General features: G+C 38.0%; 1 protein-coding gene across 1 annotated transcript; it reads left to right on the top strand.

Annotated features, from left to right (window-relative positions):
- Positions 1–1,061: 1,061 nt before the first annotated feature.
- ubxn7 (UBX domain protein 7) lies at positions 1,062–14,986 on the top strand. Its single transcript, XM_041804399.1, is given in 11 exon segments — positions 1,062–1,167; positions 5,291–5,444; positions 5,654–5,718; positions 5,824–5,889; positions 6,033–6,145; positions 6,460–6,606; positions 8,484–8,574; positions 8,905–9,035; positions 9,446–9,956; positions 11,479–11,558; positions 12,913–14,986. Coding segments are annotated over 11 exon segments (1,626 nt in total). The 3' UTR covers positions 13,075–14,986.
- Positions 14,987–16,873: the final 1,887 nt, after the last annotated feature.

The raw sequence follows: 16,873 nt of genomic DNA, 5'->3' as shown, positions 1-16,873 counted from the left end.
AATGACACTACTTAAAGCCTGCTAGTTCTTGATTTAATTGTTCAGTATATACCATTTGTTCTCTACTGGTCTAGCCTCAGGACCCGACCATTTCTTCAATGACAAAACACAACCCAAATTTTTTAATAATTTATTTTATTCAGGAATAATTTTGCAGTTTAGATCTTGGATGGGACAAAATGGCTGGAAAAAGAGGCAGAACAAAACTAATACTTTTTACATTTCCCCGTGATTATGGGTGAACTTTTGCCAATTTCCAGAGACCTTGAGAAATCACTTAATTGGTGAGAAAATCAGCTTTGTTATTGCAAGAAAACAGGATACACGAGTTGTAATATTGTGAATATATTTAGATTTTCCCATAGAAAAGAATAATGTATGGAATGATATCCACCAAAGACTTCAGTACTTCATAAGACTTTTTGCCACCATTTTTTTTCAAGACACACAATTAGTGACCCACTTTTGGGTCCCAACCCACCAGCTTAGAACCACTGGTATATACTGTGGCTGACTACCTTACCTTTAATCTTTACTTCAGCTATGATATACAACTCAGTAACCCCATAATGGTTGAAAATGTAAGAACATTTCACAAGCCATTTGATTAATAGAGTCCATATTAATATGTGGTAATGTTATAGGTGAGAACCATGACAAATATCCTCCTGAGCTTCTCATACAGTAAGCTTTAAACATGGGGCTTTTACACATAGTTTGGACTGTCACAAATTAAAAGAATAATCAGCAATTTATTTTATAATTACGAATAACAGGAAATATCATGACAACATTACATTAGCAATGTTTTTACATACATGGTTGTATAAAAATGAGAATGTGCGGAAAGGTTGCTGAGCATATTTGTCTGAATGACATCTAACGGTGAACCACCACGAAATTTTTAAAGAAAAATAGAATGATAAAAGTTTAAAGTTAATATTCTTAGTGTGCCAGTACTCTGTTGTTCCCGGACTACGTTATCCACAATGCAGCGCACCCTTTGCTTACGTATGGAGTTTGCGCCGCGCCAGGCAGAAGGGAAAAAGACGGCGGGGCGCATGCGCTAAATTTATGTTGTTGTTTGTGGCGGTAAGATGGCGGCGCTCGGAGACACCTCAGCTCCGGGGTTGAACGGGTTAATACAACAGTTCACAGCAATAACAGGTAATCATAACATATTATGTTGTGTTTAATCTATGAAATGTGTTTGGAATATCAAACAGAAATGGCTCGCTTGCCCAGCAAACCATGAAATGAGAGCGAAGAAAAGAAAACGGCCGTTAAGTCTTTCTGTGGCCCCTACGCTGTCAATGCTTTGCAGAGGGGAAAAACCACAGCCAGTTATCAGATAAACTCCAGTCCAAGATTCTCAAAAAGGTCCACCAAAGCGTTTACTTTAAACGCGTTACGTTAGAACTGCAAAAGATGTTACAGTTTCTTCTCTTTGGTCGTTATTATAGAAACTATATCAGTAGCTTTAAGCTGATTTTGTTCTCGTTTTTACTGTGCATATTCGATTATGTGGAATGGACGTCGCTGAGCAACATTTCCCTTCTTCATCATCAACCGGAGCTTCATATTGTGTGACTGTCATCTTCACTGTGTCTTTTGTGTAAACCACACTCCAAGTAGGATGGTATCTGCCTCCAACCACTTGTACATAGGTCCTTGATAGTTTTTGAGTGCTTTTAATGGATAGACTGCTTCAGTTTTTTGTTATTTCATGGGGAAAAGGGGAGACTCAGTTCGTGGGCTGCTACGCTGCTGTACTTAAAAAGTGAAACAGACATGCGCACTGCGTACGGAGAGCTCATTGTAGCCGAACGGGGCTGTAACGTTGTATTTCTGAAGTACTGATGTTCTTTCTCAGGTGATTTGGTCTCTTACGTGTAAATTATTCATATAGCTTGACGAATCTAACCATTAAAATATGTACATCAAGTCATCATAATGCGTTTATCGCCATGTGTAAATGTATCGACTTGATGTCAAGTCGCTTGAACATGAGCTAACTTACCCCAACACTTCAGTGAGCCATAGTTGTCCGCTGTTTAGCAAGATACGTGTATTTCAGTGCCCAGACTTATTGTACTTATGCTTATACATCACAGTGGTACGCAACAATAGTGTTGCTATTCATGTTATCTTCTTACCGGAAGATTTCTTCTAGTTCACGGAAACTGAGGAAGCTGTTTGGGCTAAACCAGATGTAGTATTTGACACACCGTTTTTTTTTTTTTAATTTCATTTTATGCTCTTATTTTAGCAGTGTTCTTTTCGATAGGAAGTAATACATCTTTAAACTTGTAAGCATTATTTATTTGTTTAATATGTGAAAAAGAATGCATGAATCAGATAGTTTAGAGTTGTTCAAATTTCAAATTCTTTGATGCATTTTAATACCATAAGTTTAGAAACTATAGAAGCTCTTATAATAATGAGGCGATGATGTAAACAAATCTATCAAATAAAAGGCAAACTTTTGCAAAATTTCTATATTATACAAAAACACCAAATATTACCAATGTTGCGATATAAAGTATCAGTCAGTGATGCTCTGGAGTTTGTTTGCAAACAAGAAACAGCCCTTTCTTGGGTGATCAGGATTTCTGTATTTGCTGCCATCAATATTGCTTAAGTTTTGTTTTAATTAGTGGGAACTGTGATAACCCTAATGTTGTAAATTGTTTTAATTTTTATCATAGTTTTTCATCCAAAAGAATACAAAAAAACTCTGCCATGAATCAAAGGTTACAAAGCCAAAGCCCCTTTAAAATATTTCTTTTTGATTCATGATGTGTTTTCAGCTCAAGTCAAATATTGGCAAATATGTTATTCTTTTTTTTCTGTAGTTTCTCTGTAGTTTTGACTTTAAACTGGTGTCACAGAGGTCTTAAAAAGTATTAAAAGTTGGTAAATCTATTTAGCCAAATGTAAGTCTTTTAAAAAAGTATAAAACAGCTTAAATGTAAGACCATGGTGTCTGGAAATTTGTTGTTTATTATTTTGTAGTAATCTAAAGAGGCTGTAGGCTTTAAAATCAGAATTAAACAGTATGTAAAGTATCCTGAAATGAGCAATTGTACATTTTTTTCCCCCCATAAAGCTTAAATGTATGCTGTTCTACTTTTCGGCTTTAACTGCAGAACAAAAAGTAAATGGTACTTCTAGATTGTGGTGTGACTTCTATGCAGCTTATGTAAAAATAAGACCTTCTGTTAAGCTACCTTATATTATCAGTTTTTTTTTCTCAGTCTTAACTCAAAATTCTCCCAATTAGGGCTGAACGATTTGCAAAAATAATCTAATTGCAATTTTATTTCCCAATATTGCGATTGTGATTTATTATGCAATTATTATATGGTTCTTCTTCTAATGTATCTTTTCAACTAATACAGGCAATTAATCATTCTATATTTAACCTACATTCAGTCAGGAACACTCCCATTATACATTTAACCATTTTATTGCAAAATGGATATACAGTTTTATTTGGCAGAGAAGGCTCTGCTCTTAAGATGCTTCCTGGGTTTAACCAGAAGCTTGCTTTGACGTTCCAGGGTACACATGGCTAGAAATCCCCATATGGATAGACACATTTATGACGATGTGTATTGAAAATAATAAAACTATTTCAGATACGAGGGTGCAACAAGCTTTAAGCTATAAAGGAGGAGGCTGGGGTGGAGGAGGTTAAGCTTTCCCAGCAGCAGCATGGTGCATCAGCATTAATGCAAGCAGGGATTAGTGAGTACATCATATCTAAAAACACTGCTGTTCAGAGAGATTGTCTCTTTAGATGCTACATTGTTTGCATAATGTAAACAAAAGTTCTGCTCCTGCAAAAATGAATGCATTAATGTCTTTTGAAACATTTCAACTTGAAGAAATATTGCACCTCCTGGGATTTGTAAATTGCAGCAAGCCATATTGTGATTTAATCTAATTTGCGATTAATTACCTAGCCCTATCTTGAATTCTACAATATATACGACCAGCATTTTATGTTCTTTGTTGTCACATTTTGTCTCACTCTGACATAAATAACTGTTGTTAATATAATGGGTTAGAAATTGAAGATATAATCGAGTCTTAAAATACTGTATATGAGGAGGGTCTTGTCGAAGGTCGTTAAAAGTATTACATTCAATAACAGATTTTCTGTATGCAGTGCTTAACAAATTTATTAGACCACCTGTCATATTTGTCTCAGAGACCATCCAGCATCATGAAGTGCTTTAATGGGGACTCTTTCATTTTCAGTGAGCTCTCCACATTTTACCATTTTGAACAGGAATGAGGAATTTCAAACTGAATTCACCCAAAAATTGAGCTGGCTCACTGGGCTTCTCTGAGAAGTCAGAATGAATCAAGCATGACATTCAACCACTAAAACTCTTTTTTTTTTTTTTTTATGGATAACAATAATAATTATATTTTAGCATTAAAAATATCATTTGGGTTAAAGAGCTTCTACATATTGGTGTATTAACCATTGCAGAAACATAAAAAATTATATTGGTATTAACCAATGCTGTTAATTTAGGGCAGCTGTGGCATAAACCTTACTTTGGTTAGGGTTAGGGTGGTCTAATAAATTTGTCAAGCACTGTATATCCTGTCAAAATAATACTGTCCAGATGCAAGTTGCCACTTCAGAGTAAAGTTTATGAGAGATGCACAATTGTGAAAATCACAGCAGATACTGATGTTTAAAATAAAATTCTTAGCTGTTTGCTGATACAGTTCTGATGTTTTCATCGCTGCTTTTGGTCAAAATGTCTTTATTGTCTTTATTTCGCTCATATTTCACCCCAAAAACAGATCAGAACTTACCCACCAGGTCACTCCTTCCACTCAAAAACACTTCTCTTAAACAGAGGTTTGGTGTGCTAGATGCCAGGAATTAAAGTAGACAACATATATTAATCTATTACAGACATTGGTTTATGCTACGTTATTTGCAGAGATGTCTGTCTACAGGGCTGATATTATGATATTATGTTAAACCATCATTCCTTAAATTCATCGATGGCAAACCTTTTTTTTCCAATAGTGATCAATGTTTTAATATAAGAAGGAATTTAGTAGAGAAACTCTTAATATCTTCCTAGAATAAATACTTTCAATATTTAAATCTCAAGTTCTGTTGTGTAGCTGATGATACATTACACAACTTAAATTTCAAATGTTCAGTATTTATGGCATTGATGGTGTTAGTCTTATCAAAGCTGAATTTATGAATATTTTTAAACATCAATTTGCATATGTTCAACCTCATTTTCAGGGGCAACTGAGAGTGTAGGAAAACACATGTTGGAGGCATGCAACAACAACCTGGAGATGGCGGTGACAATGTTTCTGGATGGTGGAGGGATTGCAGAAGAGCCCAGCACCAGCTCTAGCTCAGCAGCTTCAAGCAGCAGAGCTCCCCCTTCAGAGTAAGATCATTCTGTCTTCACAAACTTCAGTCAGAAAACAAGTCAATACAGCTGTCCTCAGACCAGGTCATTTAACTGCTCCGACTCCCAAACTTCTCTCTTGGTTTAGAGTTTCTAACAGTGAAATAGTAGAAAATTTTTGAGCAAAGTGAAAGATCAGAGTGCACCTTTATGACTTGGCTGATTATATTTGTTTCCTTTTGTCTCAGTGAAGTGCGAGCACCCATTCCCCAGAAGCAGGACATATTGGTTGAACCAGAACCCTTGTTTGGAGGTAATAGCCTGCTTCTTCTCTTCTCCACCCTCATGCAAACTGACCTTAAACAAAACCCATGCTACTAGTTGTACTGTTTCTGTAAGGTGTCTTTTTTATGTGCAGTGCCAAAGCGAAGGCGACCTGCCCGATCAATATTTGATGGTTTCCGAGACTTCCAGACTGAAACAAGTGAGTTAATTCAAGCTATCCCAGCTTTAAGAATCTGTTTGCTCGCATATGTGGTACCTCTTAGTGCTGCAGAGTCACAGCCAACAAGGCAATCAGTCATGTCTTTTTGCCTCCAAAAGTAGCAATAATTGTTGTGTTTTTAGTCCGACAGGAACAGGAGCTGCGTAATGGTGGTACGGTGGATAAGAAACTGAGCACCCTGGCAGACCTTTTCCGTCCTCCCATTGAGCTCATGCACAAAGGCAGCTTTGAGACGGTGAGGAGTCACTCACCGGACACGTTACATCACACGTCTTTATTCAGCTTGTGTGAACTGTCAGAGATATTTCAGATGGTGACTGTAGATCACAGATATGAGATCAGGGGTGCCTCCCTTTCTCTCTGGTTGGAAATGCAATCAAATTATTTACAAAACTCAGCTGGTGTTGTTTTTTTTTTTAAATAATGTACATAACCTGGCACTTTGTCAACAAATTTGACTTTAAATCTTTCTTTTTTTTTTTTTTACTTCATCCAGCCTTATTTTTAGTATTTTTTTCTGATTCTGTATTTCCTTTATTGTTCTTAAAGGCGAAAGACTGCGGGCAGCTGGAGAACAAGTGGCTCATGATCAACATTCAAAATGTTCAAGACTTTGCCTGCCAGTGCCTGAACAGGGATGTTTGGAGTAATGATGCTGTGAAGAACATCATCAGAGAGCACTTCATATTCTGGCAGGTATGCAATTTCAGATTCTGGCATACATGGCTTCTTTTTTATTCCTTTAATCTTTTTGTCACGTTGAGCTGTCATTGTCTGAAGTTGCTGATATGAAACAGGTGTCTGTGCAGCAACACAACCTTTTCTAAATGTAGGGAAACCTGTGCTTCATAATTTTCCTGTTGGCTGAAGCAAGTGTGCAAAAGAAAAATGTTTAAGTATGTTTGAGTGTTACATTTACAATTAAAAGATGTGAACAGTTTTGGCCTTTTGAAAACCCTGAAAATAGAGGATTTCGATGACACACTACTAAGGCTAGAATGTTAACAGTAGCCAGCATTTAGTTGTCTCTCAAATCCGCTCTCTTTGTGCATTTTAGCGCATTTCTGGTGAAGCATCAAGCTCAGCCCTGCTCCAATGAAGGACTGAGCCCTGAGCCAGCAGCATTTGATATAGTCTGGGTTGGACATCCTTTCCACTAATAGCATGAAGACTAATTATCAAAAACATAAAGAACCAAGATATAATGGGAAGCTCCAGTGCACAGAACCTTAAAGTTTTGGATCTGCTCTGCTTTTTCTTTGTTCACCCTCTAGCCATGGCTGTAACTAAGCCTGAACAATAAGAGAAAATAAGCATTGTGTGACAATGATGCTCAAAATCACAACAAAAAATTTGCATTGAATTAACAAGCATGATGAGATAATTAGCTCTAAAGTCTCTCTGCTTATTTTAATAGATACCCAGCTTTATCAGTGACAAGCAGCACACTGCTCCTTCTAAATAGTTTATAATTTTGTCTAACATACGATGAGGAAAAATAAATTAAGTAGGAACACTATTCTAAAAGAGCATGAAGTACAACTAAATCCCCCTCTTGAGCAAAGTCACTGAAATTTGCCATCTTTGTAGCATTAATGTTGTTTGTTGTAATGATAGCAAAGTTATTGATTAGCTGCTACTCAACTTTTTGGATTTCTTTGAATAGCTCTGACGGTTTTTTGTACTTCTTTATTGCTGTGGTGCAGCTTGTGATAGAGGTTTGGCAAATTTCCTCTGGAAGTAGCCACAACCACTCAGCAAGTCTTACACAGTAACGGTTGCAATGTGTGGTCTTTCCCGCCCCACACAGTCTTTATATTCCATATTTCCTGCTCTTCTCTCCTGATCGTCCATCGCACTAGTTAACATCACTACCACACCTATGTCAGTACATAAAGTCTTGGGCTCTGATTTAGCTCAGTTGGCAGAGCATACACTCATATACAGAGGCTAAAGCCCTCAGCGCACTGGTTGTAAAATAAAACCCAGATCCATGCTTGGTGCATGTTTTTCCCAACTCTCACCCCATATTTCCTATCTCTCTTCAGCTCTTCTATCTAAAAGGCAAAAGCCCCCCAAAATTTTTAAAACCAATTTATGAGAATGAAATTACTATGAATTACACCCAGTTACTCAGGGGAGTATGTTTGACAACTGGAGCTTCACTTGATCGACCAGCATATCCAAGGCACCATCTGATTAGTCAGATGATGTATACAGACTGAATACATGGCTTGTGTTTAAAAAAGGTGGGTTTTTTGATAATTCAGCCCTACTTGCAACTTTACAGCCACGCTGTGGTCTGACCCTCATCCCTACCTATTTCTCCTTGACAGCCTGACAGCCTTTCACTTATCAAGAGAACCCAAAATGAAATGACATGAAAATGGAGTGGTCAGTGAAAAGTTGTAGTTGATAATGCAGAGCCTTCTTCTGCTACTGTTTACAACTCACTTAGAGCACATAGAATCTTTTCATGGCAAGGTTTAAGCCTGGTAACGCTTACATTTACTAACTTGTCTCATTCTGAAAGTTTCCTCTCTGTTTCACTCTGCCTTTTCTTTTCAATACAGGTATATCATGACAGTGAAGAGGGACAAAGATACATCCAGTTCTATAAGCTAAACAAGTTCCCTTATATTTCCATCCTTGATCCTCGTACAGGTGAGTGAGCTTGGTAAACTTGCTTTAGTTATTTTGAAAATGGCAGCATATGCTTTCATGCGTGCATACATTAATTTGTTGTTTGACTGAGTAGATGCATAATCAAGCATTAGGATAGATACACGCCATAAATTAGTTCTTCACTGGATTAAAAAACAAAGAAAAAAATTGATTTGCGCTGTTATCTGTAACCCTGAGATACAAAATGTATCTCACCTCAGCTGTGTAAGTAGTTCAATTCCTGCATCAATGTATATCAGCTCTGACTTCTAAAGAGCTTCTTTTATAAGTTGTGATATTCACAACAGAGTGTTGGTATGTTCACTTCAGGTCAGAAAATGGTGGAGTGGAACCAGCTGGATGTGGCGTCGTTTCTGGAGCAGGCAACTGGTTTCCTGGCAGAGCACGGACAGCTTGATGGGCCTTCCTGCCATGCACCCCCAGCCAAAAGAGCTCGCTCTGTGGGTCTCTTATCTCACATAAGTATTTTTTTTTATCAACTGAAGCCATTGTTACATGGTTTTGGTTATTTTATATTAAAATACAATTTCTTTGTCTTCTCCTGATCTAAAAGGCTACATGTAAAAAATGGCCATTTCTTATATTTCATTTACAGTTTTAATGCTAGAAATAAAACTGTCTGATTCTATGAGCTTGACCATCTATATATCATATCTCTGATAATTCATCAAATTTACACATGCTTTGTCCTCTTAGTGTTTATCATAACCCCTTAAGATTGTCAAACTATCATCAGAGTAACTGTACTCGCATACATACGTTTCATGTTGTTAGTGCCACGCATTGATTTTATTTTCCCCAGCTCTTTGATTTGTTCGTCTAAAGCCACACACTGTACTTTGTATTCCAGGAGAGTCTGATTGACGCCAGTGAAGACAGTCAGCTGGAGGCAGCGATCCGAGCCTCCCTACAGGAAACCCACTACGAGTCCTCAAATGCTCCCGAACCTCCCGATTCTCCCCGATCAGACGACGAATCAGATGCAGAGCCTTTCTCTGACAGCGAGGGTCCCATCTCTGTGGATGGCTCAGACAGCGAAACACCAGGACCCCACGAAGAGAAAAGTTCCACCAGCAAACACAACCTGCTCCTCCCATCGACAGCGGCTCAGCAGCGTCTACACCCAGATAGTTCCACTTCTTCTTCCTCCCACAGAAAGTCCCCACACAAAGAAAACAACCACAGTCATAAGAAGGAGGAGAGCAAAAAGAACCACCTTGAGCCCTCAGCATCTGGTTCTCGTCATTCTCAATCTGATGCAGACTCTGGAGGGAACCACTGCCCCCCTGAAGCAGAAAGAGCCGGATCCTCCAAAACCAGCAGCACCAAAACCTGTGAAGAAGACTGTCCTGATGACAACGGTATGTCAACATGTCAGACACATGTGAGTTGTCTGTGGTATGAGGGCGTTTGAAAGGGCATGTCTGTGAGTCTCCAGAAAACAACAACGAATGCAGTTTGATGCCGCATTGTGTTTTACTCCTGACTGTAACGGTTCTCTCTTCATCTCCCTCCATACATTGCTGTCTGTCCGTCTGCCTTATATCAGACTGCTAAGTAAATGTGGACACCTGTTGGCTCATTAAGCAACCAAAGGGGAACCACAGTATCTACGGGAGGGATTATTTGGCTAACTGATACTCGAATGTAGCATCATTTAGGCTACAAGACTTCGTAAAATCTCGAGTCCGTCCGACTCAAGTTTGAAGCCTTTGAGAGGTGAGCAGGTCTTCAAGTTGTGACTTCAGCGGTGTGCCTCGTGCACAGACACACCTCTCTCTCTCTCCTTGACTCTCTGCTGAGGTGAGATTAAATAACTCCAAGCACAGATGAGTTTTCTTGTAGGAGCAACATTATATTGCACGGTACTGCCCAGTGTTGAGCTACGTAATGTTTGCCAGTGTGCTGTACAGCTGCTTTGACATGCTTTGTATTGTTTCAGAGGGGGCGGGGTGAGTGTTTGTGAAGTGAGGCACAAGTTGTGCTCCGCTTTAGTGATCCCCCGGATAATATTCCCCAGATATAAGTTCCTCTTTCCAAAATAAAAACAATGCATTTCAGTCAAATTCATTCAATTTCCGTGATTTCCACATTAAATAGTAGATCCCGTTTTTATTGTCCAATTCTGTGATTCCGTCCACGATTCCGTTTACACGGAAATTATAGGGCCCTACTAATAGAGAGGTTAATATTGTTGATTTCAGGTCAGAGAGACTTGTCCAGTCTTAATGGATCTGATTTTTGAAAAAAAAAAAAAATCTAAATAAAGTGTGGTGAGTTAAAAAGAGTGCTTTTATAATTCATACAATGCTTTGAATGTTGGATAAGCTACCCATTTCTGAAGTCCCTAAACATTCTGCTTGGATTGCAGTAAAGTGGCAAATGATGAGGTACTCTTAGAAAGTACTTCACCAGAACGAGTGTCTTAATTTGGCTGTGCTATCACCCTAAAAAACATTGTGATTGGTTTAAATGAATAAATGCAAGCTGTAAGATTTTCTCTCAGTGTGGATTTTAAGGTTTTTAGCCTGACCTTCTTCCTGTAGGAGGTCATCAAAATCCATATAACTCATGTATACACAATGCATGCACAACATGCTCGTATCTTTGTTTGGGTTTTGACATGTGTTTTCTGCCATGCAGTCACTGCAGTGAAGGTTGTGCACAGTTCCTCAGTGTCTTTTTGTCTGTGCACTTTTTTCTGATGTTCAACCCTTAACCTCCCTGAGATTTTAATGGAGGTCCATCCCTTATAACCTTTTCGACACTATTGACTGAGCAAATTGATGACACGGTTAAAATCAATCAAAAGTCAAAAACTGGGTCTTTGATCATTTTTTTTAGATGGATGAAAGATGGTAACTGCTTTTTTCCCTTCTGTAGGTCCCAAAGCCAGGTTGATGCTTCGATACCCAGATGGACAGAGAGAACAAATATCCTTGTCATCTAAAGCAAAACTTTTGGTAAGACTACACTTTATGCATCCTGTCTTTACACCGACACTATAGTTGAGCCATGTAGCTCTGACAGCATGTTCTTACAACATGTGCGCAAGCAAGCGTCAGCATCAGCGTGATTACAGGCATTCCTGTTAGCTTGTCCCAACAGCCTGTAAGCAACACAGCAAGAAGTGATGTGATGAAAAAAAAAATGCTGTTTTCACTCCCTTTTTAATTTCCTTTCTGCTGCTCGCATAGTCATGGATGAAGAACAAGGGGTGAGGAAGATGGATAAGATAATGGGAGTGTTTTACAGGGTGTAAAAAGGGGAATGTTTTCACAAAGCTTTTTTATGAAGGGTAAAAGTAACAAAAAAAAGATGGAGGTGATAAAAACTTGTGAATTAGATGATGAGGAGATAAAATGCATTTGAATATAAAAAAAGAAGTGGTAAATTATAAATTGATCTAATTAATTTGAGGTTGATTTGATGAAAATTGTTTCAATTAAAAGAAAATAGTGGCAGTTTTTAAAAATTATTGTTAACATTTATCATTAACAGCATAGGCATTTTCATTTATTATTTAAGGATGAGGCCTCAATGTTGAAACTAACAAAAAGTGATAAAAATTAATGTGATGAGAATATAGTTGATTTGACTTTTAAAGCATCAAAATTGCACATGAATTTACACATTAAGGGATGAAAATGTTGGTGAAGTAAAAATAAAAGGGATGCTCTTGTTTTTAATTATTAATTGTAATCATTTAATGTATATGACTCCTTTCCTATCTGTCTTTCCCCACTTTCTCATCCTTGATTCTGTCCTACCTCTCTATAATTGAGGGATAAAAAGCCCAAAAATAAATCTTTGAAAATGTGTATTCTATCCTCCCTTGCATCTTGCACTCTGACTTGTGTTAGGCAAATCTTTTTAGTTAACCTCTGTAAAAAGCTCGTTAATACAAAGCAACACACTTTATATGTTTCTCAACCTTTATAATAAAAGAGCAAGATGTCATATTTTTTACAGGGGAAACTCATATTCAAGGGGTAGAGAATAAGATATGTAACAGATGCACTGTGGACAACAGGCATACACTGTGGACAACAGGCATATGATGATGCATTATGCAAAACCATATCTGACAATTACATGCTATTAGGACACGCTCTTAAGACAACAACTTAGGCTAAGTTTATTTATAAGGCCTGATCTGTCATTTTTTTCATCTTGTTATTTGACCCGTCAAGTGATTTTATTACTGCAGACATATGGTTATTGCTTTAGGCAGAAGAAGCATGTTTTTTTTTTAAAGTGCATGGTTATTATTACCACATGGTTACTGATCATTGTGTCTGTCCTTCTTACTTTAAGGCCCTGGTAAGACACGTCCAGTCTAAAGGCTACCCTAACGAACGCTTCGAACTCGTCACCAACTTTCCCAGGAGGAAGCTGACCCACTTGGACTATGACATCACTCTAGAGGAGGCGGGGCTTTGTCCACAGGAAACTGTATTTGTGCAGGAGAGGAACTAGCCTTGTCGGACACACTCACTGTTGCTTGTCTGTATCTCTGATTGACCTCACCCTTTCACAGATGATGATCCCATAACCTTCTGTTCTCCTGGAATTGGGCCCTGTTTTTCTCATGACAGTTCTTAGTGGATGGACTACTTTCCCCGCCACGGCACTAGTCTAAATACTGACGTCCCTGCTGATCCCTTTGTAGTGTCTACAATTGGCCAGTAAGGTTTCAGGGATGCCAGAACTCTAATTTTCTGAAATGATATATTCATGACTGATGCTAGCCTCATTTTGCTCTGAAAACTGAGGCACATCATGGCAGAATATAACATATAGCTTATTTCAAGTAAAAAGAGAACAATTAATGTCCTACTTACTGATGATGAGGCAACAGGGACGCGTACAAAAAGACTTTACCGCCCAGACAGAACAATTAATGTCAGGAGTTAATTTTGTAGCTCTTCTCTGTACCTGGAGGACAGGTAAAGGGAGGATCATCCATTGATTTTGACCCAAATTTGGTCTCTCGCATGGTCATGGAGAGGGGAATTATATTTGTTCTGAGGGTGGGACCTTTGAGTTAAGGTCAGAAACTTACAAGTAAAAAGGAAAACCTCTCCTGTTGGACTTTGTGACACACTTGTCATGTTTATCTGACAGAATTCTGGTTGATCTGCACATTTTTACTCAAGTTTCTATGGGTTCATTAGAGACTAGTAGATTGTTTTTTGGATTTCAACTTTTGATACAGAAGGGAATGAACGAAGGGTGGTACATCTCATCAGTCGGACCTACACTGTACAGAGATGGCTTAGAGACTGATTTAGCTGTAGTCATTGTTTCCTCTCTTTTTTTATATGCTGCCAAGAAAATATGCTGATGTTGAAATATAACCACCAAAACCAAGGGAGATTCTGCTTGGTCTTTTGTTACATTTCTGAATTAACCACACAGCTGTGATATGGAATACAACAGCAGTGAGTAAAGTATTCACCAAATATTTTTGTAATCAATCAATCTATTTGATTATATATAAAAGAAGTGGAAATTCTTTATATCCAGCTTCAAAAATGTGACTACTTTCTGGTTCCTTCACTTGTCTTTTACATGAAACTGAAGATTGCGTGAGGATGTGTACGAGAATGTCATCTTGTGCTTTGGGAAACTTCAATCAACACTGTCACTTTCTTACACTTTATACACCTGACAAACTAACAGTGAATTTAGGAAACCCACAGTTAATCAGAGTAAAATAATTGTTGAAGGCAGCTTTAGTTTGATAAGTAGGCTATTCCTTATCAGACTTACTTATTTATTTTGGATGTATGATATTAGATACATGCCTATATCTGACATGCGTTTATTTCAAAATTATTTTGATTTAAATACTGCTGTCGATTACAATATATAGATATAGTTCGGACCTTAAACTTCAGTCTTGCAAATGCACTTTAAAGTTTAAGAATTTAGAAGAAACACATCACAGTCCTTAAAACATTTTTCAATTTAAAGTAGGGAACAAGAACCAAAAGAGACTTAAGCTGATGCAGGTTTGATGGTCCAGCCTAAAATTCCGCCTACTTAATTGTTCACAACACCTATATATTTACAGATGATATATCAGTTGTGAATACCTAATATCTGCTGTAATGACGCCATTAGTGTTAATAGTCTCTTAAAAAGGGATTAGTGCAGTGAATATGTCCCAAATGATTGTAGTATCAAGACACCTGTACCTGGAAGGTCCAGTCACTGGTTAATCAGTATTCCTGGCTACCATTACACCATGATGACAAATAACACTCCAAGCAACTCAGAGAAAAGAATAAGTCAGGGGAAGGAGTTACAAGCTTCAGCAGCTGAGTTGCGAGAGAGACTGCATAAAACAACTGTTGCCCGGGTTCTCCATCAGTCAAAGCTTTATGGGAAAGTGGCAAATGGAAAGCCACTGTTGAAGAAAACTCGCATTAGATCTCAACTAGAGTTCACCAAACGGCATGTAGACTCCATGGTCAAGTGGAAGAAAGTTCTTTGGTCTGAGACCAAAATGGTGCTTTTTGGCTATCGGGCAAGACACTGCACATCACCAGAAACACGACATCCTCACTGTGAAGCACAGTGGTGGCAGCATCATGCTGAGGGGATGCTTCTCAGCAGCTGGTCCTGGAAGGCTTGTAAATGTAGAGGGTAAAATAAAGGCAGCAAAATATAGGCAAATTCTGGAGGGCAATCTTATTCCGTTTGTAAAAGAACTACGGCTTGGGAGGAGATTTATTTTCCAGCAAGACAATGACCAGAAGCATAAAGCAAAAGCTACACAGAAATGGTTTAAAGACAACAAGGGGAATGTTCTGGAGTGGCCGAGTTGAAGCCCAGATCTCAGTCTAATAGAGAATTTGTGGCTGGACTTGAAAAGGGCTGTTTACAAACAATCCCTGTGCAACCTGACAGAGCTTGAGCAGTTTTACAAAGACGAATGGAGTGAAATTGCAGTGTCCAGATGTGCAAGCCTGACAAAGATCTATCCACACAGACTCAGTGATGTGATTGCAGCCAAAGGTGACTACTAAATACTGACTTGGAGGGGATGAATATTTATGCAGTCGCTTATTTTACATTTTCATATTTTATTTAATGGACATTAGTTTGTAGAGACCTGTTTTCACTTTGACATTAAAAAGTTTTTTTTGTCGGTAAAGCCAAATTATATTGACCATGATTGATTTATAAAACCAATGTAGTGAAAGGGTCAAACATCAAAGGGGATGAACATTTTACATAAGCACTGTATGATACCCTGAGATTACATCACTGGGTTTCCTCTGATGAGTTTAAAAAACACAAAAACCAAATATTGACGAAACGAGCAAAATGTTAATATCTTCAAAGAAATAAAAACGCACAAATGTATGTTTTCTTAGTGTTTCCATAAGAAAATGCAATGGTTTACATCTTAAAACATAAATATAAAGTTGTTTAAAACCAAGAGTGATTATTCTAGAGAGTCTGCCAAGACCAAGAAAACAAATATGTACTGTAGTTGTCTGCAGAGTGTACATGTATCTGATTTAGGCTTGTTTATCAATTTGCTTTACTTGCTAAGATTACAGTAAGACCTTCATATAAGTTTATCCAATATGGTTTCATCAAGGAGAACACCGAAGATGGTTTGGTTTCCCTTTAAAAAATAGATGTGTTGAAAGCTCTCTGAGGGCTTTGAATTGAATATCTTAAATAAGGTAATATGGACAGGTGGTGGCAGTAATGTGCTTTACAGGTGACATCAAGAGGACAATGTTCCCTAACCATAGGCTCAAAAAGAGAATGGGGATGGTTTCTCTTTGTCTCAGCATATTTATTCAGTTCTAATTGTGTTTTATAACAGAAGTGCTCAATTCCTGGAGAAAAAGTGACGAGTGCAGCCCTTTCAGGTGACATTAAAATAACCATAATTGGTCAAGAAAACCCCTCTTCCTCAAACAGAGATGACATAATGTCTCAAGAGTTGTATGTCCTCTGCAGCAGCTTTTCTCTGGGAATTTGTAACGTATTTAGTGGGTTTACCCATCTTAAAAAAAAAAAAAAAAAGATCTTGGCCTTAAATCCAGACTGTGAGGTAATGCTGTGATAATTAGAACTGCCATCTTACATGTATAAACGTTCCTGAGTTCGTTTACTGGACAGGGTCTTTCTATGTCGACTTTGCATGTTGCATGGGTTGGCTCTCTGCAGGTTCTCCAGCTTCATTCTACAGTCTAAAGACAATCTGCCAGGGTACCTGGTGACTCAAAATTGCCTGTTAAGTGTGACT

This window comes from Cheilinus undulatus, linkage group 13 (assembly GCF_018320785.1).
Source record: "Cheilinus undulatus linkage group 13, ASM1832078v1, whole genome shotgun sequence".
In the NCBI taxonomy this organism is placed as follows: domain Eukaryota; kingdom Metazoa; phylum Chordata; class Actinopteri; order Labriformes; family Labridae; genus Cheilinus; species Cheilinus undulatus.
The sequence above is the reverse complement of the archived record's forward strand: the minus strand, read 5'-3'. Positions and strand labels throughout refer to the sequence as shown.